The 24,058-nt window shown below is 36.8% G+C and overlaps 1 protein-coding gene across 1 annotated transcript in view; it reads right to left on the minus strand.

Moving 5' to 3' along the window:
* The window catches only part of ADGB (androglobin), a 119,726-nt gene that overhangs the window by 14,306 nt on the left and 81,362 nt on the right, over positions 1-24,058 (minus strand). The window contains exons 23-29 of the mRNA XM_054821163.1: positions 21,992-22,085; positions 18,923-19,057; positions 18,569-18,722; positions 13,856-14,043; positions 12,069-12,253; positions 4,210-4,409; positions 2,879-2,990 (exon numbers count right to left, since the gene is read on the minus strand). Coding sequence (XP_054677138.1) covers positions 2,879-2,990; positions 4,210-4,409; positions 12,069-12,253; positions 13,856-14,043; positions 18,569-18,722; positions 18,923-19,057; positions 21,992-22,085 — 1,068 coding nt within the window. The remainder of the gene's footprint in view (positions 1-2,878; positions 2,991-4,209; positions 4,410-12,068; positions 12,254-13,855; positions 14,044-18,568; positions 18,723-18,922; positions 19,058-21,991; positions 22,086-24,058) is intronic.

A 24,058-nucleotide genomic window follows, 5' to 3' on the forward strand; every position in this document is an offset into this window, starting at 1 on the left:
ATTTAATGAGATCTCATATATAATAAATATGACTAAATATTACTCATGAAATAACTTTTGCTAACACAGTTCTTTTTACAAATACTGCCAAGCTGCAGTATTAAGGATTTTGAAGAAAGAAAAGAATAACAAATATCAACAAATACAAAATTATCATAGTATATCTGTATGCTGGAGAACTTATTTCTTAAAAAATGCTCTTAATAGATATTTATAATAAAGGTGAATATCAATAGTATATTAGTATGGATCTTCATTTAAAGGGAGACTAATTTAAAAGACTTTAGTAAATGCTAATACAAAGCTGAAATACGCTTTTGCCATGATAAGTTAGCGTTAATATAAAACTAACTCCAGATGGCACTGTTGTCTTACATGAAAAAGTGATACCTGAAATGGTGAAAATTTGCTGCAGGAATTTTCCACCTGGCTCACTGCAGCTTTCTTAAAAAATCACATGGTGAGAGGATGCCTTTTTTGGTAACACACCAACATTGCTATAATATGAACTGTGTGTTTGACAACTGGTGCTGGCAGCTTTAATGGTAACGCTCAGTTTTCAAATTGCTTTAACACTAGTTCACAATCAGAAAAAGATTCAAAGATTAAATGTTGTTTTTTCCGAAATACTTAGCTATAGTAAGCATTCCAGATAAATATTGCTGTTAATAGGGGTACATAAAATAAATGCTAAGTAGTAAATACAGTAAGTGTTGGTGTTTAAACTTTATGATATCCGTTAGTTTTAAACTCCGTTGGCGGCCTGAGCAATCTGTCGGTATCCTTGTATGAACAGAAACACCCAGTTAATATGAACTATGAAATGGATTCAGGTTACTTTGAAAACAGCAATTATGAGAAGACACAGAAATCACAACATTTGAAAAGAATCCTAATAGAAAAGTACTCGTTATCACTGACTGGCTCGAGACTGGTTGACTGGAAATGAGCCAGAGCGTGGGTTAACATGGAGAAGGGAAGCTATGAAGTGGAATACTGCTACCTTGAGCTAAACATGAGAATACTCATGACATTGACAAGCTGCTGTAGTAACAGCTGAGAACTAGTGAAGAAACTCAGAAACTTTTGTGAAGAATGCAAAAAGCAGGTGAAATAACCACTAAAAATGCTGTCTTTGTACAGGCCTGTAAGGCTGCATGACATAGCTCCTCAAATGTTACTAAAACTGACTAGGTACTATAGTAAACCAACAAGATTTATCTTGGTAAAGTTCTGTAATGCTAGCTGAAAAAAAACCTGCAAAAATCTCAAATGTTGCACTCAATACAAGAAAAGAAATAATATATGTCAGCAATTACCACTGATGAATCTAACTTCAGTCCGGGGTAATAGAAATTTTAAAAAAACAACAACCAGACATTAAAAAGAAATATGTAACCAGAGTAAGAAGTGAAAAATACCACTAATAAATAAAGATCAAATATTTCTAAAAAAATTTAAGGGTATTAGCAAGCGTATATATATATATGAGGAAGGACAATGCAAATAATTTATCCTATCTCATACTTTAAAACTGAGTTACAGAATTTTAACATTAATGATGCAGGAAATTTACTGAGTGCTGGAACTGGGGTGGAATTTTAGATTCTGCAGGAAACTAGAGGCGAGAGCACAGGGGAGGCAGCTACTGGGACCTGGGAAGTCCTGGTCAGCTGCCTCTGTGTGTGTGTGTGTGCATGCGTGCGCACGCACAGGTGTGTGATGGTGTGCAACAGGAGCTGGAGTAGGGCTGCAACCTCAGCTGTGCATACGGGATCCGGAGGCCAGCTACTGGGCAGACTAGGTGTCTAAGCCCAGCTACTGGAAGGATCCACCTTATATACACACATACACATACACATATAGTCTCACTACTGGACTTCCATTCCGTCCAGCCAGAGCGGGGAGCAGGATGAGGCCACTGGTGCTGTCTGTGTTTGTGTGAGTGCTCTGAGTGTCTTTCTGTGATTTGCGTGGCTGGCAATGTATGAATGTATATACATAGTGTGTATGTGTGCTCTGTGTGAGTGTGCCTGCTGGGACTACATCTTCGGCCTCGCTACTGGCTGGACCTGGGACGTGGAGTGGCAGCAGCCTCACCTCCCGTGGGCTGTTGGATCCAGCATGATAAATTTTCCTCTAACATAATCAAGATCTAAATCATTCTGTGTCACCCCAGTGGTAAAAGGAGAAGCAAATATGAGCGATTTATCTATTTTCTAAGACACTGACTAGTATTCTAACTGCTTTTAATATGTGTTGGGTTTTTTTCTGTTCCTTAACAAGAAATGCTAAGAGAATTTGGAAAAAAAGAAAAGTTTCTGTAATTTCTCTGTCCCCTTCCTAGCTCGAGTGCACAGCCTGTCCTTGGGACATTTCCTAGTCTTGCCTCCTGCCTAAATTCTTCTCCCAGCAGAACAGAAGTAATACATATCCCAAACCAGGCCTCTTTTTCCCTCCTGTCAGTGAACGTTCTTAAATTATCAGCAGGCACATTTCTCTAGTTTCAGCAGAAACTTCTATGTTTGGATGTACTTGGTGAGGGCACTGTGCTTTTATATTACACTTCACTGGTCTCTCTGGCTGTAGAAGCAGTCATACTTCTACAACTCTTCCACATGCCTCCCATGAAGCTTGGCCCTAACAAGGTGAGTTTTGCAGAGTATTCTCTGTTTTCTTTATAATTTGTGAACTGAAGGCACAGAATCATGCAATCAATCTTTATTTCCCTGAACCACAGAACAAAGAGCTTTGTTGCTTAATTATTTCACTCAAGCAGTGAATAAAAGCCATATGGTCTTAGCTTGTAGCAATATAACTTTTTTTTTTAATCACTAACATGAGCATTTGACTAAGTACATATGTAGATCAAACCAACCTTTGATATAATTTCTCTCCATTTCTTTCAGTTCCTGAACAAACAGAGACTGACTCTCAGTAAGTGGCCAACTATTATATAGCACCGATGCTTGTATGACATACTTGTGAGACTGTGAAAGAAAATGCAATATGTTAACATGCTGAAGACGTAACAATTATAGCAAGCATTCAAAAGTCTTGTAGGTGAGTAAACTGCCAGCTACTGAACTCAACAAATAAAACACATAATTAATTTACAAGCTTGCACATTACAGTATTCAAAAGAAGCTTAAAAAATTAGTGTTAATTCCACAGATTTTATTTTAATTCCTGTGAAATTAAACAATTACTCATGTGTTTATCAAATGAAACTAAACTGGGCTGTACAATAAGAGCTACATTCCTTTAAGATTTCCATGTAACTTTCCTATGTATGCCATGTGCTAAAACAAAGACTTCTGTCTTTGATTTTAAGACGTACTACAGGGCTTTCAACCCTAATACTAGCACTCAATAATGTCTTAATTTGAGGCAGAGGTGATAGGGTCCATGGGTTATTTTTAACATTGTATTACACTAAACAGAAAATATTTTCTTTAAAAATTGTTTTCCAAATTCTAAAGCTGGTTCTGAGTCAAAGGAAGAACTCTGGAATTTATTTCTCAATTTTGTTTTTTTTCTTGGAATATCTTGCTGCAATTGACCTCAATTATCAGGAAAAATCACAGTAGAGAAACACTTGGAGACAGAGAAACAAGAACTGTTTTACAAAATAAACATTATTTTTCTAAGATGAAAAATAATACTAGGGAATGTCAAGAAAAAATCCACGCTTTTGACCTTCATCTCTGAGAAACTTGGCTTAAGTAGCAGCTATTGTGTGTTACTAAAGTTTTCAGCTGATTGGCAATGGGCGTTTCTCTATTAAACCTATTAATGATGGCTATTTCTTACATCATATTTCAAAGAAAATTCACATTGAAGCATCAGAAGTTTAACTTCCTTCGTGGTAGTTTTTAGCCCTTAGGTGAAAGTTATACTATACTTGAATTGGATTTGGCAAATGAAGAACATTTAAAGAGTGAATATATCACCTTGATTTGAAAACAAAAATAACCCCTTGTTATTTGGTTATTCATATATGTACATTATCCTTTCTCCATAGCCATTCAGAAGCTACCAACAATCTTAATTTTGGATTCCTTGTTCTTGCCTCAGGATATCAAATCTCCACATGTACCAAAAGAATTATCAATACCCCTTCATTGTCTGGATTTGGTTGTTGGGTTTTTGGGGTTTTGGTCTGTTTTTTTTTTTTTTTTCAAATCCCAGTGATTTGGAATGTCTTACTTGTCGTGGACTTCCATCATTATTTTGAAAGCTTTCCAAGAGCGAAGATTCATCTTCTAATATAGGTGGACCTTCTCGTACAAGTCCTGGCTTGAAAGAAGTTTTGGTGTCCTTTGAAGATGAAATATGACCCTTTTTTTTGGATCCTCCATTTTCTGATTCTTTCTTCATACTACTTTGAATAATCTGGGTTTTGCTTGCTGCAAGACGATAAAAAATGTCAGTGTTAATTTCCAGAAATTCTATGAATTATTGGTATGCGTGGCAGGGTTTTGGTAGCGGGGGGGCTACAGGGGTGGCTTCTGTGAGAAGCTGCTAGAAGCTCCCCCTGTGTCTGACAGAGCCAATGCCAGCCGGCTCTAAGACAGGCCTGCCGCTGGCCAAGGCCAAGCCAATCAGTGCCTCTGTGATAACATATTTAAGAAGAAGAAAAACACTTAGAGAGAGAGAGCTTTTGCAGCCGGAGAGAGGAGCGAGAAGATGTAAGAAACTCTGCAGACACCAAGGTCAGTGCAGATGGAGGGGGAGGAGGTGCTCCAGGTGCCGGAGCAGAGATCCCCCTGCAGCCCGTGGTGAAGGCCATGGTGAAGCAGGCTGTCCCCCTGCAGCCCATGGAGGAAGGATGAGGGGGTGTAGAGATTCCACCTGCAGCCCGTGGAGGACCCCACGCCGGAGCAGGTGGAGGCACCTGAAGGAGGCTGCGGCCCGTGGGAAGCCCACACTGGAGCAGTTTGCTCCTGAAGGTCTGCACCCCGTGAGAGGGACTCCATGCTGGAGCAGGGGAACGATGAGAGGAGTCCTCCCCCTGAGGATGAAGAAGCAGGAGAAACACCATGTGATGAACTGACCGTAACCCCCATTCCCCGTCCCCCTGTGCCGCTGAGGGGGGGAAGGTTGAAGCCGGGACTGAAGTTGAGCCCGGGAAGATGGGAGGGGTGGGGGGAAGTGTTTTAAGAGTTGATTTTATTTTCTCATTCCTCTACTCTGTTTTGCCTAGTAATAAATTAGATGAATTCCCTCTCTAAGTTTGTTCTGTTTTGCTCGTGATGATAATTAGTGAGTGATCTCTCCCCGCCCTTATCTCGACCCACAAGCATTTCGTTATGCCTTTTCTCCCCTGTTTAGTGAATGAGGGGAGTGAGAGAGCGGCTCTGGTGGGCACCTGGCCTCCAGCCAGGGTCAACCCACCACAGTATGAAGTAAACAGATGCCTCCAGAAACTGTAAGAAAGAAGAATTGCCATAGTCAATTTTCTCATGCTGTATTATGCTCACAAGGTTCCAATTAAAATTATGCTTATTCCAAATACCATCCTGATTTCATACTGCATGCAAATCACAAATCTCTTCAAAGTAAATAATGAGGAATTTGAAAGACTGTATATGTAATTGTTGTTACTGTTTATAAAGTAAATATTTTTTTTTCCCCCAAACCCCACGCTTCTTTCCTGCACTAACCACCACAGCACTATGCTATATGTTACGTAATACAGATAGTCTTGTACTCTGTACGATGGGATCTCGGGGTAGCTAGCTTAATTTAATAAATTGTGTGCACCTACTGGAAGGAGAGGAGTGGTGCACTGGCCACAGTTCTGGCAACTCCCACCCTTACAGAACCCTCTGATGTCAACCTGACACAAAGATCATAGCTGGCTGAAGTTTAGAAAAAGCCAGTCTTAAAGGAGTTATAGAACTAGTTGTGGTCTATCATTTATACAGTTACATCATTGTCTCCTGAGGAAGGTATTAATGTGGAAAAACTGTGAAACCAGGAATGTACTAAAGAAGGGCTGTAAGAAGTATTAATCGAGTAAACGGAAACTTGATTTCACAGAAGGCTTTACTCTTCCCAAGGTTTATTGTAGAAGCAAGGGATGATAGTGTATCATTGCAACACTGCAAAAGAAGAATGTACAGTTTCATGCAGGGAAGTTCACAGGAGTTGATGGAACTATTAGACCATTAGATTCAGCAAAATTTACTAGTGATGCGTCAGTGTATAAATGCTAAATAAAAGGTTAAGTGTGCCACTAGAAACTCAGAGGCAGTCAGGAAACATTGTTTCTTATGGAAGTCAAATGCCAGGGATCACTTGCTATCACATCTTTCCTCTGCATAAGGCAATGCTTCCTTTTTCCCAAGAAAATCAGTAGAAGTCAGGAAATGAAAACAAGACCTTGCAGAGATGCTTTCTTCAAAACGTCTCAAACTCCTAATCACAAGCTATGAGTTGCTCTTCTGCATGACATTCAGAATTTTTAGCACCTGAGCTATCCCTCTTGCTGTCCCTGTGGTAAGGAGGCCTCTGAGAGAGAGTTGAAGGATGACAGTACTTGGTTTCTCCTAACCTGTTTTTTAGAACGATGCAACTCCATGGGTGTGGTTTTGTAAGAGACATGCCTAAGCAAGCCTGTGTCAGTGGAATAGTTTCACACTCAAATGGAGCCTGCTGAGCTTTCCACGTATCGGTTAGCTCCCCATGCTGTGAAGGTGAGACAAGACATAACTGATAGTGGTTAGATTATCAAGTCTGTCATCAGAGGGAATGAAAATCATGAGGTTTTCACTCAACAGAAGTGCATTTGGATGAAGAAGAAACATTATCCAGAGACCAGCATCTTGCATGTTCTTTTACATCTGCGTGAAAAGCTGCTGCAAAAAAACAATATGGATTCCAAATGCAAGAATAAATACAGACATTTCCCAGTTGGGTAACTTGCCTTTAGGGTACCATTTGCAATATTTCCATGAAAGTTTCTAGTCAGGAAGGATCTTCAATGCCTGCCTGAACACTGCTATCAACGGACAGTGCAGATAGATAATCTACAAAAAGGTAGCTTTAAAGCAGAAAGGCCAACTAAATGTACTCTTTCTTGTAGGAAGAAAGAGGTGTGCTCCTCTCCAGGAGGTCTGGTGTCTGGGCTGTAGGAGCTGTGCCCTGCCCTCGGAAGGAGCCTACCTCTATCTATCAGGGTAGGTGGGTTTCATGGGAGGTTGTATTACTTAGGCTATAATTAACTTTCATGAATGCCTCACTATCCTCTTCTCTTTCCTAAACCTGAAAAACTTGAGTATTGGAAAAAAATCTATAATGGTTTTCCCAGAGGATGATCCTGCCATGAAGATAACTCAGAGTGGGGGAATCCTCCATAAGACTCATTCTGCTTTCCTTGCTGGAAAGATGACTTGGAAAAATTCCCCAAAATGCACACACATCCAAAATACTAGTTCTAGCACTTGTCACCAGGTGGTGCTGTGATATCAAATTACTTTTCTTACTACATACATGACAATTCAGTCTTGGTTTTCCTAAGCAAAGCTCTGACTAGAAGGAACTCCTACCTACCTTGGTTCCAGACTCAAATATCTGAATGACATTTTGATACTTGGAGACTGGATTGTATCAGACTGCTATTATGGAAAATAAAAGGATTAGAAGCACTCACTTGCCCATCTGTTCTTACAGGACAGCTGTGCTTGTATCAACAAAACGAGTTGTGTGTGCAACGTGTCAATATGTAACTCCTTTATTGGCAAGCAAATGTTCAAGGTCCAAGTCATTTGCACAATCTCAGAAGAGGTAAATATATTCAAAATCAATTGGCTTAATGCAGTTTTTGAGCTATAAAAAAAGTGTATAAAACAGCTGTGACTGGACATGAATTAACAGGTTGTGGGTGGGAAAGGGGGATAATGTTTTAATTGGTGATGCTTGCATAATAATGTCATTCCAGAGTATCTCTGGCAACACAGTGATTAATTCTACAAGAGGCAAAACGTGTGGTACTGAATAGATCTCAAATGTGGGGATTATGTCTTGCTGAACTAACAAGTTTGGTGCTGATTGTATAGCAGTAGTTTCTGATTATTCCTATTCTGTGAAAACACACTGTTTTAGAGAACAACTAGATACTGAAAGTCTGAATCTTGTTGTATTGAGTGGCAATTGTACAAACCCCCACCCGAACTTGGCATCTATTTATGGAGGTTCCTATATTGCTATTCTACAGGCCATAGTTTCCTAACACTTTTGACAATAGCAAAGAAACATGCTTTTACAATGCCATAAGTTACAGCTACAGACACTCAGCAGGTCTGGAAATATCATACTGTCATATTGGTTATACTGAGTACATTTCATAATCTTTTCATTTAGTTTGGATGCTCTGAAAGTTTAGGAACACTTACACAAAATGTCATCTTTGTGATATACAGGATGCATATATATAGAGAGGAAAAGAACTTCAACGTTAAGGCCACTTGATCTAGTACTGTAAAAACAAACAGTAATAGTAAAGAACCCAACAGTGACAACTTCACAGTCATTCCTTCCAAATGACAGCTCTCTTTACACTCACACACGCTTAAATGGCATCAGAATATTCATTTCACCTTCAAATACAGTCTAAAATCATAACACTTTTTTTATAGGCTCCACTGCTCAACTGGAATCTGATACGACAACCTTCCTATTTTCAATCAGGTTAATATAACAGAAATTTCATTGAATGATTCACAAAGGATTAAAATAAATTTAAATTAGCAGAAATTATTTATATCACTGTACATAAGAATAAGAGGTAGAAACCTAACATGTGTGTCTGATTTCTGAGGATATTTTGTAAAATTCTTCTCACTTATGTCCCCTGCTAGTCTGGCAAAGACCAAATGTCCCTCTTAGTTATTCTGCCCCATCCTCCCATCCTCTCCCTTCCAACATCCGTTGGAAGCCATTTCTCTTCTCTTTCACCTGACTGTGCCTTTTTTCAGTCCTCAGACTATGATCTTTGCCAACAAGGTGGTTTCCTGAAAGAAAGTTTCTCCTTCACTTTACTGAGGGTAACTTGGCAATTTATTTCAAGTATTGTGATGCTGACCCTAATCTGAGCTATATTTTACAGTAGACTATTTCCACCAGTCTACTTATTAAGTTTACTACTCCATTCCCACATTCCAAAAACAGTAACCCAAACCAGTTATTGGTTATCTCGGTTAACTCAGACAGAACCATGACAGCTTCCCCATGACTTCCTTCAAAACTACATTGTAAGCTGATGAATTACACTTTAAGAGTATGTTCTCCAAAGTATTTAATTTTACATTTCTGGTAATAACAAGGTGCAGTTGAGACAGGGATCAAGATGTTTCATAAACATGATTAAATGAATTCTTTTTCCCACACAGTATCAGAAATTTAGAGAAAACATTTTTCTGAAGGATCATATTAGAAAACTACACAGTTCAAAACAGTGGAGGTGAGCACATGAAATGTGATGCTATTTTGGGCTTCAGTGAAGCAATAATCCAGTATTTGAACAATTTGTCTTTGCCTCAGGTTCTGAATATGCTCAAATAGGCAGAAACTGATTGACTTACAGAAGATATATTGTTTAAAAGTCTTCATAAAAGACTGAAGACTTTAATATCTTACAACATTGATGTATAGAGGTGTCCATGGAGAGTACAGAGCTGACTTGCTTGCTTATAAACAACTGCTTTATTTAAGCAAACTTGTAATGCTTATAAAGAATATAATTTTCAAAATGAAACCCATAGATATAATGAAAAATTCAAAATAGTATACAATCTTACAAAAAATAAAAAAAGGAAATAGCTTGAATAAGAAGCAAAATGTATAGAAAACAGGAAAACAAGTGAAGTTTATGAAAGAACTTAAGATGGCACAGCAATAGCATCTAAAATCTGTTACATATAAGTGTAGTGGAAGCAGGTAGATGGTACCTCATTTTTGTTAAAAATTACCCAAGCACTACAGGAACAATTATTGAAAATATGCCTAAGAATTATGTACCTCATTCAGCTGTATTTATTATTTCTGAAGAGTAAAATTAAACAGCACTTCAAAATCAAATATCAATCAACTGGCCAAGAGTACTTTCAGATCACAAAATTTTCATTCCAGTTTTGCTTTAGCTTTCTTAGTAGCCCATCCACAATTTTATTAAACAATAAAAATGTCTATACCAAACAGCTAATATTGTCTGAAGGTAGCTCTTGAGTACCAAGTTTGGCAGAATTCTAACTTCTGAAAGCCCGGAAGTGAAGCACGAAAGAGGATGTCCAGATAACCTAACTCTGCTCTCTAGAGTGTGCAGGAAGTTATCTCACTACATCAGAGGGTGATGATGGCAGAGCATTGCTACAATCTTAAGCTGAAGGCTCTAATAAGTTCAGTTGTAAATGAATACCTCCTTAGTTGAACAGCACATCCAAGGAAACTGGATTATTTGTGTATCGCTAAGAAAAAAACCCAAAACACAAGCCTTAACTACTAACTGATATCACAGGATGATGGGAGGCTGCGTGGTCCTGGCAGAGGCTGGAAGACACCCCTCCGGAGAGCAGTTAGTTCAATTCCATTGCTAAAAGCAGGGTCAGCTAGGGCAAGTTGCTCATGGCCAAGTCCGGTTGGGGTTTGAGTATCTCCAAGGATGAAGACTTCAAAACCTCTCTGGGCAACCTGTTCCAGTGTTTGACACCCTGAGAGTAAAAATGAAACAAACTGCCCACACCCAAACCAAACACCCCCCACCCCCCCCAAATCACCTTTTCTAATGCTTAAATTGTATTTTCTATATTTCAGTTTGTGCCCTTTGCCTCTTGTCTCGTCACAGGGCATTTTTTTACTCCTTGCCCCTTCTCCCAGTATATGCTGCCAGGCTTAAGGATACAGTAGATTCAGAATGTTAGTTTGCTGGACCACAGAGAGTCGGTTTTAACTAATGCCAGGTGGATTTTTGTTAGGTACAATCACTAGTTTCAAAGTACTTTGAGAAAATACATGAATTTTAGTATAGTTATGAAAGGTGACCTCTGAACACACGCTGGTTCTCACCTTTAACAACAGCTAAGCTGAAGACACTGCAGTGTAATGAATGGCAATAGAATAAATAAAAAATTAAAAAACAAACAAACAAAAAACTTTGAGCAAATAAACTTCTCAGATTCAACTGTTCAACCAAAAATGAGTGAAGTGCTTGCTGTAACTTTCAAATACATTTGTCTCAAAGGAAATTTTGTTCCCATATGGTGTAATTTTTTCTCAGTATTTTGGTTGCTATCATAAATAATTGTCAACAGTATAATAGTATAATGGGCATTTATGTCTTTCATGCCATTTGCAAGTCTGGGGCAAGTAGCTCTTCCTTCAGTGTCTTCTATTTTTATGAATATCATTGTGAAGCTGTAGCAGAGGTAGAGTCAAAAATTGAGAGTTTTTCTCAAGGCTAAATATTACATCATTTATTCAAGAGTCTTTTGCCTTGTACTCTGGGGCTCATATGACGGATGAGAAGCCAATAAAATGTGTGCTTCTGCTAAAAGGAGTGATGCTCAGGATGGTGCATTTAAACCAGAAGGCTCAGTGTAATCTGTGAATTATCTGCCGTGTGCCATGGTCTGGGCATCAGTTTCCTAACAGTTAAATGTTTTTGAACTTTAAGATCAAATAAATAAAGTCAAGACCATGAAAATAAAACATATTTCAGTTCTCAAGGACAAGGCAAGCATATGCATAAAAATTTTCACAACTGAGAAGCTACTTCAATTATCCACAAAACTCCTTACTCAGTTATAAAACAAAACCAAAAGGCAGAGGAAGAAAATAAAATTGGACACCTTATTTCAATCAGTCCTTTTGGTACCTTTCCCCATTGCTGAGGACCAAGGACTCCTGTTCACTGCTCAGAAATGTAGCTGATTTCACTCAATCACAAAGCAATTAGCGATTCATGGAAAAAGTAGGGAAAAGAATATTTTCTGTGATTGCCTAAAGTTACTGTAAATATATATATCCCTCAGTGAATAAAATTAACAAATACAGAAGACAATACTTACAGTGGGAACTCAAAAGCGTTTCATTACTCAAAAAATTAAATGCAGGGATGACTGCATGGCCATTTCCAGTGACACTCAGAATTTCTTCCTCATTATCTAGGACTTGTAGTTTAATGAACACATCTGATTTAGAAGTTTGTACCTGCACTGTAGCAATATGTGACGCTGTGACTTTTACTGAATACCTAAAGAGGAAGGAAAAAAATTATAGCAATAAAACCAACTATACCAGATCATTCTTTTTTAGGAAAGTACCTAAACGTTGTGCTGACCTGGAAGCAAACACTTAAAATTAAGTTTGTAGTCAACTGTTTTCCTGCAATCTGGTGGGCTAAAGCTTCCTGTAGAGAAGTTTAGTGCAGTGAATCCATAATCAAAGTAATGTGTCTGCAAAAGCAAGGGTGGTCTTGCCATTTCTTTTTTTCACTGCCTTACCAAATGTCCTAATATACATTTTGCCTTCTGCTGTACTCATATTTTTTGAAAAACATGGTAAGCCAGATTAGGGAACTGTTTCAATTAAAAAGTAACTGAGCAAAAGAAAAAAAATAAATATTTGCTTTCAAAAGGGTAGCGCTATCTCATTTGAAAGCAGCTGCTACTCTGGTCAACTTAAAGGACTGTGGAATTAAAAGACTGTAGAATTAGAGTTTAATTAATATTTTTGTTGTGATTCGTAACTTTCTATATTAATTGCTTTTTGTCCATAAATTCAAATTGTTAGACTGAACCCCCCAAGCAAGCAAACAAACAACAATACATAAAAACTCCATTACCCTGACTTCAGCACATTCGGAGCCAAAAATATATAAATATTTTAAATACAATTTTTAAAAGACTGGGAAAATCAGAGGGGAAAAAAAGAATAAAAACCCTCATCAAGACAGAGTTTACAAAATTTGAGTGCATTTGCTACAATTCCATTACATGTTTTCTTAATTTATATTGAAACTCATTCCTTCGGTTGAATACACCTCTATCCCAAGAATAATCCATTGACTTTAAATATTGATACAAATTGTTCAGGAATCAAGGCAAAATGTTCTAGAATTAGCCTTCAAAATATACACATGTAATCAGTTCTAAGCATGGGCCCTGTTTTAGTGTCGTGTGTAGTCCTTTGTGTAAAAACTTAAGTATAGTGATTTAGTCAGGGTCAGTTCTGAACTCAAATTCAGCCAGAATAAACTGATTTCAATAAACTTTAATAAATTAAAAAAGGATTAATAAAAATTAAATCATCACATTTTTATTAAATATGTTCTCCTAAAAGAATCAGCATGCTAAAATAAAATGTATATAAATTTTTCTGCCAACACTGCAAGATTGAAATTGGTCTGATATATCAGAAAATAAAGTGTTGTATTTCTGTATTATTTAAAGCTTTATCTGAATAGCTGAAAAAAAAAAGTCAAACTTTGTCTCCTCCCCCCCCCCCAAAAAAAATCTTGATTTTAATACATATATAATCTGTAAAAATACCATGGAATTTCAGTAATAGACACATAGATAAAATTTCAAGATCAAGCTTACAGAATTACAAAATACTGTTATAGTGATTTTAATGTCATAGTCTGTGTACTTCATACCTGTTCTTCATTAAGCAGTGGCAATATTTCAGAAATAACACTTTCTCAAATGAAATGTTAAATTTGGTATTGCACATTGTCAGCCCATGAAATTGAGATATTTGCTTCCCCTTCTAAGAAAGAGGAAAGAACATACTTTTCTGTCAGGGATGGTCCGTATAAAAAGTAGAATTTAATCGTTCTTCTCTCAACATTTACCTGAACATTACATGCTTGTCATTGGGTATGTAATACTCTTTAATTTCTTTAGTAGAATAGACGTTATTTACAGCCTCACGAGAGAGAAATGGGAGTGGACTATGAGAACCGATGAGCCGGAGCCTCCATCTTCCAGCTGCCACAGGTAGGTCACCAGTACGTGCCTCAGCCATAAATGTGTATCCTTTCTGAAAGAAGAAAACAAGTCATTTTTTACTTGGAAATAACACTACTCAAAATGCACTCTATGACTACGTGCAACACACTTTTTGTCCATGTTACACTTATTAATGTAATAAGATGCCCTTCATAAGCAAGAATCTTATAGTTCTATTATAGTCTAACTTATGAAGCATCTCTTATTACAGCAATTTATATTTAGCAAAAAGTTACATAGAAAGTCAAATCCAATCTCTTCTAACTTCAAAGCTGTCAGGTATTTTTAGGAGCAGTTACAATAAAACTCTTCTGCTAAATTTCAGTTAAAAGATACCAGTATGTATCAGTAAAAAAAGCTTTGTGGAAAAATTCTTATAATAAATAGGATTGTGACTTCAGGACTACTAAACATTTAGAATGAAAGCAAAAGAAATGATTCATGATTCCAGTTTGTGCAATTGTAACTGTAAGGCACTTTACACCCTTTAATCACTACGAAGTAATAGCAACCATTCAAAGCTATGATTCAGGAGAACTCACTTATTTAAATCTCTATTTAAGCATTTAGTTAAAGTTCCCCCTGTTCTTAACAAGTACACTTGGAAACTGAGAGGGATCTAGCCAGATATTCAAGTGCTTTCTGACAGCATGGTGCACATGAGAAAAACACTTTCTGTTGTATATCTATTTATAAAGATAAGGTTATACAATGTTAATGTTCACTATAAATATGCAGAAAATTTAGACTCAAGATTAAAAAATTGAGTGGGTACCTTCTGAATACTACAAGCAATTGGAAAGCACAATAACTGAATTTTGCGGCTAGTAGGAACACTGAGTAATCATGTCGCTACTGAGAAATAAGCAAATAGAGCTAGACAACCCCACCAGATTTATGTCTCTTTTTAAACACCTTTGAGAGGTTTCATTATCTACTTAGATATCTTCTTACAGTTCACTGTCTCTAGAATCAGAAAGGGTTGTTTTCTAATATACCACCTAAACTAACTTTTTGGTAAGGTAAGGTGATTTCCTTATGTGCTTCTATAACTAGTCAAGACAAATAACTGATCAGTGTCCTTGCTCAAATAGACTTCTATTTTCTAGATTAAATATGTTATTAGTGATGATTTCTTAAACTCTTATCTTTGTTGGTCAGCTGAAGCTTGAGGAATGCTCATCTCTATCATTTTCTACAATCTGTTCAAAAGACTTGTGAATAATAGAGTAGAATTTAAAAGAAAAAACCGAGTGTATCCAGCAGTAGAAAAAAGTACCATGAAAGAAGAAAATTTAATGAAAAAAAATCCAAATAATGCAAAGCAAGTAGCTAGTTTCCATCTAGATTGTAATGTCTGCAGAAGACAGACATTATTGCTAGTGTGCAGATTTCATCCTTATTGTCAATCATTCTGAAATGAACTTTAATGTGTTCCAGGAGTGTTTCTGCAGCAGAATAACAATATCTGTTGATAGGATTTCTTTTTAGCTCTGTTGTAAATTGCTGATTCATAGCATAGTTTTGAAGCAGAACAACTAACTGATATGCTTATATAAAGAAAAAAAAAGAAAAGAAAGGATTTTTTTCTGTTAGAAGATTGACATTTAGGAATTCAGGCATACTGTATAATTTCTTGCCTGATGTATTACACCATTGACTATTTTTTAGAAAATACTATTAAAAAGAAAGGTAACAGTTAGATTAAAATAATACCACTGTATTCTGTGTTTCATAACAATTGCATAATGTCAAAACATCAATAGAGCTTTCAATAGCTTTTGCAGGTCCACTGAAACATTAACGAACCATTTACAAATAGGAAGAAAACAAACTAAATTGTATAGTATAAGGTTATATTCTTACTGAGAAACTCAGTAGCAGAAGTTAAGAAATCTAATAAGAACAAGTAGAAAAATACAGCATGTCTGCACAATTCTGTTTTAATACTCTTAAAGCAAAATCACTCTTTACTGATATTAACCACATTTAATATTATAAAATGTAAGTCATGACTTTAGAGAATAATAACAAAAAGGTTTGCTTTAAGTGGGGACTTCTTCAATAAGGAAGAGTAGGAATAAAATAAAAAGGGCCATTTTCGTTAGTGACAGAATCACTGAGGCTATCGTGCTGTACCCATGGAAAAAAAAAAAATTATGGAATGTACCAGGTGGGATAGTGCATAGCAAAACAAACATTTTCGATATTAAAACCACTGTACTGCACAAAGTGTTGGTAAGATCTTGGAAAATTGTGTACAATTTTTGACATCTTTATTTACAAAGATACATTAAATGGGAGAAGGTCTGAGAAAGAATTGGTAAAATCAGGGAAATGGAAAACCTGCCTTACAAGGAAGAACTAGACAGCTGTATCCTGCTAAGCAGGACAGATACTGAGATGAGATCTGAAATAAATCTGAAGTTGTGATTGTTCTTTCCACAACCCATCACTTTCCTGAAAAGCAGAAGGTAGTGTTCACCACTGAGATTTCTTTTTGCATCATGCCACTTGCCACTGTCGAATTCCAAACTGAATTTTCCTGTCTGGTAGAATCCACACACCATCTCTGAGGATCCCAAATTAGTTTTGAGAGCTTGAAGAGCTTGTCTGCAACCCTCCTGAAGCATATGCCTCCCGCAATACCAGTCCTTATCTGTCACATTCAGCTAATATTCACTATAAACACTAGATAAGGCAAGTTCATTCTAGTGCAAAAAAGTCTGATGAAATTGGAAGTTACACAAGAAAGACAAGAAAACTGCTCCTACAATGTTAGACTACCACTGACATAAATTCCTTGTTATTGACAGATGAGACTGAGAAGGCTAAAATGTGAATGTGTCTTCACTAAAAGGTCAACTGTGAACATGTGGCTAGAATAGTTAATACTAGGGGTAATATTAAAGAGGTAAGAGGCAGGCTAGAATAGGAAAAGAAGTAGTAAATGATTATATAGATAAATTTAGGGTTTGGATTAGTTAGGTCTGATGAACTTCTGAATTGTCTGAAGGATAAATAAATAACAGATTAAAATGATCACGAAACTTTTAAATTATGGAGGACAGGGAAAGTACTGGAAGACTAGAGAACTGCAATGTTGTATATTTTTACACGGACAAAGGTGTCTAGAAAATTGTCAGCATAACTCCAGTGGCTGAAAACATCATGAAATAACTAATAAAATGAACTCCTTGCAACTCCCTCAACATGGCAAAAAGACTGCAAAAAACAAGTCCTATCAAACCAATCAAGCTCCCTTCTATAGGAAAGGACACTATGGGAATGAAGGAGAGACCAGACACTGTCTCTTTGATCATTCTTCTAAGCCTAAGGAAATGCTGTCATAATGAAGAAACTAGGGTGGCTGTTGGATAATGACATCCAGAAAGCACAAATTCACAGCTCATTTTGGAAGAGCAGGATGCAATCAGTGAGATTTTAAAGATCTAACCGGAACCTGATTCCATTCAATATTTTTATTAGTAATGTGGATGGTGGAATGGAGAGCATATATGTTTAGTTAGCTGATACCACAAAGCTAAGAAGGATTGTAACTTTAGACGGAGAGAAAAAAAGAATTCAAAATTATTTTAAACTAGGAAAATGATCTGAAAGAAATACCATTAAAATCAGTGGTGAAATACACTATATTTAGTCAAGAATAATAAACTACAGGATTTAGTGCTTCAGGAAAGCACCTAGGGTTACAGAAGTACATGAGTCAACAATGGTGTTGCAAAATAGCACAAACATCACAGTTGGATAAATATACAGAAGTAAAGCCCACAAAACATGCCAACTATTTGTTCCTTACTCATCATTTGTATGGTCCCAAGTTAGTCCTTGGTGCAAAGTTTACTGTGCTCGCTGTTGTGCATGATAAACAAGAAAAAACCAACAGCAATTGGAAAGAGTCCAGAGGAGAAAGTAATCAAGACTGTAGAACATGTAACTTGCAAGACTGAGCAAACTGTCTTCTTTAGCCTAAAGATGAAAAGGCAGGAGGAGGGGAAGCTGTGATAATTATTTCACAATATAGTTTTTTTTTAGAAGCAATTTACACTAATGCTTCTGAGGTAACATGCAGGCTTTGAGGGGGAGCATATCTAAAGCTGTATGTGGCATCGATGCTGCAATTATCATTAGCACCTGAAGATGCATGTTAATTTAATTATTGTAAGCATGACTTATAAAAGGCTATTGAAACTGCATTCTTAGTTCGGCCTCTGATTCTTGATGGATTCTTGTTCTCTCAGATGGACACCATCAACAGCAACCATATTGCCATTGAGGAGCACAGCACAGGGAAGTTGGATGATATTCCTCCAATTAGAAATAGTAACAAAAAAAAAATCAAAGAAAATTAAGGCTATGCCTTCGCTGTTAAAGGTTTAGCACAGAAGCAGATCAGTGATAGTCTCTGCTCGAACGTGCTGATAAGTGCACACTTCTAAGTAGAACATTACAAAATAGCTGAAAATGCCCACAGAATATAGGCAATTGTTATTATTTTAAAAACTATACTTTTCACAACCACTCTTTGCATTTACCTTATTTTTGGGATAAACATGAGGTGCCACTTTGAAAAAGACATGTGGCATTTCCTCCAGTGTGTCGTTATCAACAACATGAAGTCTACAGGAAGGGATAGTAGTATACACCTTTGGCACTATAAGCATGTCTTCTGGAACAAGAAATATTTCTCTAAAAAGAAATAAATTAAATTATGTTAAAATTATTTTCACAAATAAAATTATTTGTGTAATACAAGGTAAAAATACACATTAGAATTTAAGGAAAGTAAACTTATGTAAAATTACATTTTCTAAAGCAGGTTAATGAAAAAACATAGTGTATCAATACTGCTTTCCCATAAGAGTTATAGAAGACTGTATGAAACTCACCTAAATACCACAAACCACAGATTTGGTGGCTGATCAGCATATGTTACAGCATAGTCAACAAAAGAGATCTTAGACCATTCATCTTCATAGCAAGGAAACTTTTCAATTGATTTACAGTTTCTTTTAAACATTTCTCTGGAAAGCAGAAAACAGGAAAAATATTTAATCGGAAGGGCACATATATCTTGACTTTAATTTATGCTAATCATGAAGAACACTGCTTCGTGCATGAGTGTAAAACAATGATACAAAATGTGTTACTAATGTTTCTCTAATAGCTGTTCACTCTCAAAAAATAATAAATCAGGTAGGGATCAGCTCTAATGGCCAATACATACATACAAATATTTGTATCAGTCTAGCCATGAGTACAACTGCTTCTAATAGCCCAAAATGTTATGGCTTCTACAAAACTTCACTTTTTTTACTTCCTCGTAGACATTCCTTTCACACAGGAAGGAAAGACTGTAAATTCAGAAGTTATTTGTAAGGCAAATAAGGTCTCAGTTGTTATGAAGTTCTACAAAATGAGAGAGAACCTCACTGGCACCCAACTGACACCATGAATTTTTGTTTATCATGTGCCTATCAAAAATTAATGTTCCTGTGGAGAAAGCAATGTGAAGACCTGCATACAAAATTCACTGTTATGTGAACAGGTGGGTGGGGTGAAGGGCAGAAGAAAGATAATAGGTCTTACTCCATCTTTTGGCTCCTTCCAGAGATTTTCTCTGGAGATTATGAGTGAAAATATGCCTACATAGAGGTGAAGGAAAGCATATCCTTCCCCCTGCCACTCCCACTGTCTTGCATTATTCTTTTATTACCTGCTTTCTACAGTAAGTAAACAATGTATCTCTTTCTGCAATCTTTTAATTACTCTAATTCAAAGTTTGGTTTATATGGTTTATGTAAAGGGCATAATCTAAAGAAACCTCACAACATCCATTTTCCATGATACTTGTCTTCTTTTCTATGTCAAACATGAATGTGTTCAAGTTGTCCAAAAGTTTTATCCACAGAATTTGGACAAAGCCACTTTGATGTTCTGTTATTCTTAGATAGTAATTGAAATTACAGAAACAATCTCCACTTTCATGTTTTTAGCAATGATAATAGCTGACCTTGACTCACCTTAATTAAGGTGAGACACAGAGTGGGTGCAAACATCATAGAACTGTTTCAAATCTTAGTCAATGAAGTTTTGCAAAGGTTCCTTCCACCACTGATAAATAGCACGTACACAGACAGAACAAGCCCCTCAGAAACCTCAAATTTTTAATTCGTTGAAAATTATAATAGGGACAAACACAGATGAGCTTACATGGGGTGTATAATGAAAAACAGGTGGCAACCCCAGCACAAACTGAGAGGATTTAGGGTATTTTAAACTGGTGTTTGTGTTGTAAAACGGTACTGCTTCTGGCCTCTAGTAAGTCTGGGGTTAGAGAATAGGAAGACTTTTACTCTAATACTGAACTTCCCAAATTCCTGCACGTTACTTTATTGGCCAAGGTGTTAGCTTGTTATATTAAATGCTAGTCCGTCAGCTGTTAAAAAAACCCAAATAAACAACAAAATCACATTAGCATGTGTGCTGGCTTTGGCTGGGGCTATGCTGGGGGCGCACAAGGGGTTGGGAGGGGACACAACCGGGACAGCTGACCCCAGCTGACCATGATATTCCATACCATATGATGTCATGCTCAGCACATAAAGCTGAGGGAAGAAGGAGGAAGGGGGTGAGTTTGAATGTTTGGAGTGATGGCGTTTGTCTTCCCAAGTCACCGTTACACGTGATGGAGCCCTGCTGTCCTGGAGATGGCTGAACACCTGCCTGCCCATGGGAAGTGGGGAATGAATTCCTTGGTTTGCTTTGCTTGTGTGCACGGCTTTTGCTTTACCTATTAGACTGTCTTTATCTCAACCCACGAGTTTTTTCACTTTTACTCTTCCGATTCTCTCCCTCATCCGGCTATGGGGGGGAGCGAGTGAGTGGCTGTGTGGCGCTTAGTTGCCAGGTGGGGTTAAACCATGACAGCATGATTTAAACACTCATATGTATCCCCTGGGACAATGCCTAAGAATTAGGCTTGTAAGTTTTAAAAGTCTGAAGGTAGACTAAAACCTGCATCTGATCTTTGCTTATTTAGAGATGCTACAAATCTAAAACTGAGGTTTAACACTGGGGACAAGGCTGTGGTTGCAAAGTCCTGATCCCATCAACATATAAAGGTTTTACAAGATATCATTATCCTGATTAGACACACTAAAAAGTGAAATCAAATTATACCCCATATGAGTGTTCCTTAAATTGCTGGTTATATGGAGTGAGGATTTATATCCACAGCCAGTAATTATTGCCAGTTCTCCCTACACCCCTGGCAGAACTGATCTACTGCTAGATCAGTTATGTGAACACTTGCAGAGATATTTTTGAAGGACTTCATGAAAATATGTGATCCTCAAAGAGCACCTTACTTGCAAATGGCTTAAGGAACACTTTTGAAATTAGAGTAGCTACCTTTGCGCAGCTGTAATAAAATACCAGGGAAACCTACCTAGAACTAAATCTACTTTCCTTCAAGCAAGCACTACAAACAAATCCTCTGATGATATAAACTGTGGTACAATTAAATAATATAGTTATCTCCTTTCTAATATCAACCAGAATTCCTTAACAGACAGCATGAATCACAACACTTCTTTAAATCAACTGGTTAGCTGTTTAATTAAGGAATGAGTATCAGATTTATGATCAGGCTTATGAAACAGGCTACAGGATATTAAAAAAAATGGAATACAGGAGAAAGGTAATATTCTAGCTCAAGCTGTAGGAAAAAACCTGTAACACACATACCTAAAGATTAGATTTTCTATAGTTCTACTCATGTAGGGTACAAAGAATAAAGAAAGCATAGCATATCTTCACTAAAAACCTCTCATCCCTTCCCACAGAGTTTTGTAATTTTAAAACTAGTAATGCTCTTAACATATTTATTTTGTGAACCAGCAATTTATTGTAATTCTATGGCTGCAATAAAATAGTTTAACTTATTACGTTATTACCTTAACAGCATTACAGCACACTGTTCAAAATTTAACTCAATTGCAGTCCACAATTTTTGCAAGGTTTCTTTGACATTAGCATTTTCTTTAGTACCTGGAAATAATAAAATAAGTTAGAAAATGTATATAATATCTAAGTTTTGTATTGTTCTAAATATACACCTGCTGAACACTTGTGAAAAAGGTCACTCGCAAAAGTGAATTTTCTTATGAATCATTAGGTTTTATTTGGAATTTTACAGAAGTCTCGTTGACCTGAAAATTAAGTTCTCCTTTGACAGAGGAAATTCCCTTCATGATCACCTTTGTACTTTTCAGCACTCCTACAACTGCAAAAATGATGTGATCAATATTTTCTCTGATTTACAGTTTTTTCACTGTAACATGTTGCGGTGATATGAGGTGATCTCCATCCTCGAAGAATACACTGTTTAGCTCCCAGCAGCTTTTATCTGCAGACACTACAAAGGGGTAGGTATGTGCCTAGGCAGTCTGTGTAGCTAAAAAGAAAAGAATCGAGCAGCTCCAGTGGGTAATTCATCCCACCCATGATTGATACCTCTCAGATGACAGGATGTGTTGCCATCTCAAGGTGTCTACTTCTATCTACAGAATCAGATGAAGACTAGGCAACTAGTTTAGACCTGTTGTCTAACTTTTCAAGACTAAAGTTAGGTGAAATCCTTCTTTGTTGTATAAGCAATTAGTGACAGAAATGGAAGGTGAAAACTAAAAAAAAAGGGGGGGAGGGGAGTAAAAAACACTTTACTGGAATGACAAGAGGAAAAAATTATAGATAGTGGATGAAAGGAGAAGAAGAATAGTATGTCTGGAAAAAAAACCCCAGCAAACCCCACTGTAAAGCACTGTAAAGAAAATACCAGAATTATAGGTAACAGAGATTGATAAATGAGAAGTTAAGAAATACTTTATAGACAATGAAAGAAGAGAGTTGGGATAATCACATAGTGCTCAAATGACAAAAATCTAAACTCTAAACTGCAGAAGAACAGCTTCTGGGCTTGGGGATTTGCAGGAATTAATAATACTAGTGAAAGTTTACAGAAATACCTAATTTACATGCACTTCATAAACCCAAATAGAAAGGCACTAGACTACTTAGTAGGAAAGCTTAAGCAAGATGGGCTACAGGTGATAGTTTAGGAGAGAGGCAGCACCAGATTTACTGATGAGGAGATGAAGGTACAAAAGATAGCTTGAAGAGATCATCTGGTGTAGGTAAATATATAGGCAAAAGAACCCCAAGAATTACAGTAATTCAAGAAGGAGCTTCCAGCAGAATGGGGGTGACTTACTACAGAGGGAATACATATCTCCCAATGTAGCAGTTTTCTTTGTCACAATCCTCAGGCATTCATATACTGTCAGGCTAGAAGGAATCATTATGAACTGACTTTCTGTGTAACAGTCCTGTTAACATATTAATCGCTATTTCATCATATATAAATGACTAGTCCTTTTTGAATTTGATAAGTAGCTGTTTGATTTTAAAGTTTTCAGTACTTAAAAGTACAACACAAATCTTGGTTTGTTCCAATAAATACCTTATCCTTTTAAAAATAAATGCCACTTTTTCTAGTCTGAATGTGTCTAGATTCAACTCACAATCCTTGTATCTCAGACTAAAGTCCTTCTTCTGAACCCTTCGGATCTCAGACTAAAAATCTTGTTGCTATCAAATTCCTTTTCTTATATGAGTAATTACAGATTATAGTGAAGTCATTCTTAATCTTCCCTTTCTTACATTACAAACTAACAGCCTACAAGTACAAGGCCCTTCTTTAATCCTGATCCTTACAACTCTACACAGAATTTCTCAGTTGTTACCTATCTTTCTTCTTGGACTGTAGACACTGCACTTGGACACAATATTCCAGCTGAAATAAAATTGCTGAATAAGAAATGTAACACAAGTCTTCAACTGCTCTGTAAGATTCCTCTATTTATATACATAAGAATGAAGGGTAGTATCAGCACAGTATCAGCCTTTGATGCTGTGTTCTGCTGATGATCCATTATGATGCTTGGGTTCTTGTACAGACTTCA

Source organism: Grus americana, chromosome 3 (genome assembly GCF_028858705.1).
Source record: "Grus americana isolate bGruAme1 chromosome 3, bGruAme1.mat, whole genome shotgun sequence".
NCBI lineage: Eukaryota > Metazoa > Chordata > Aves > Gruiformes > Gruidae > Grus > Grus americana.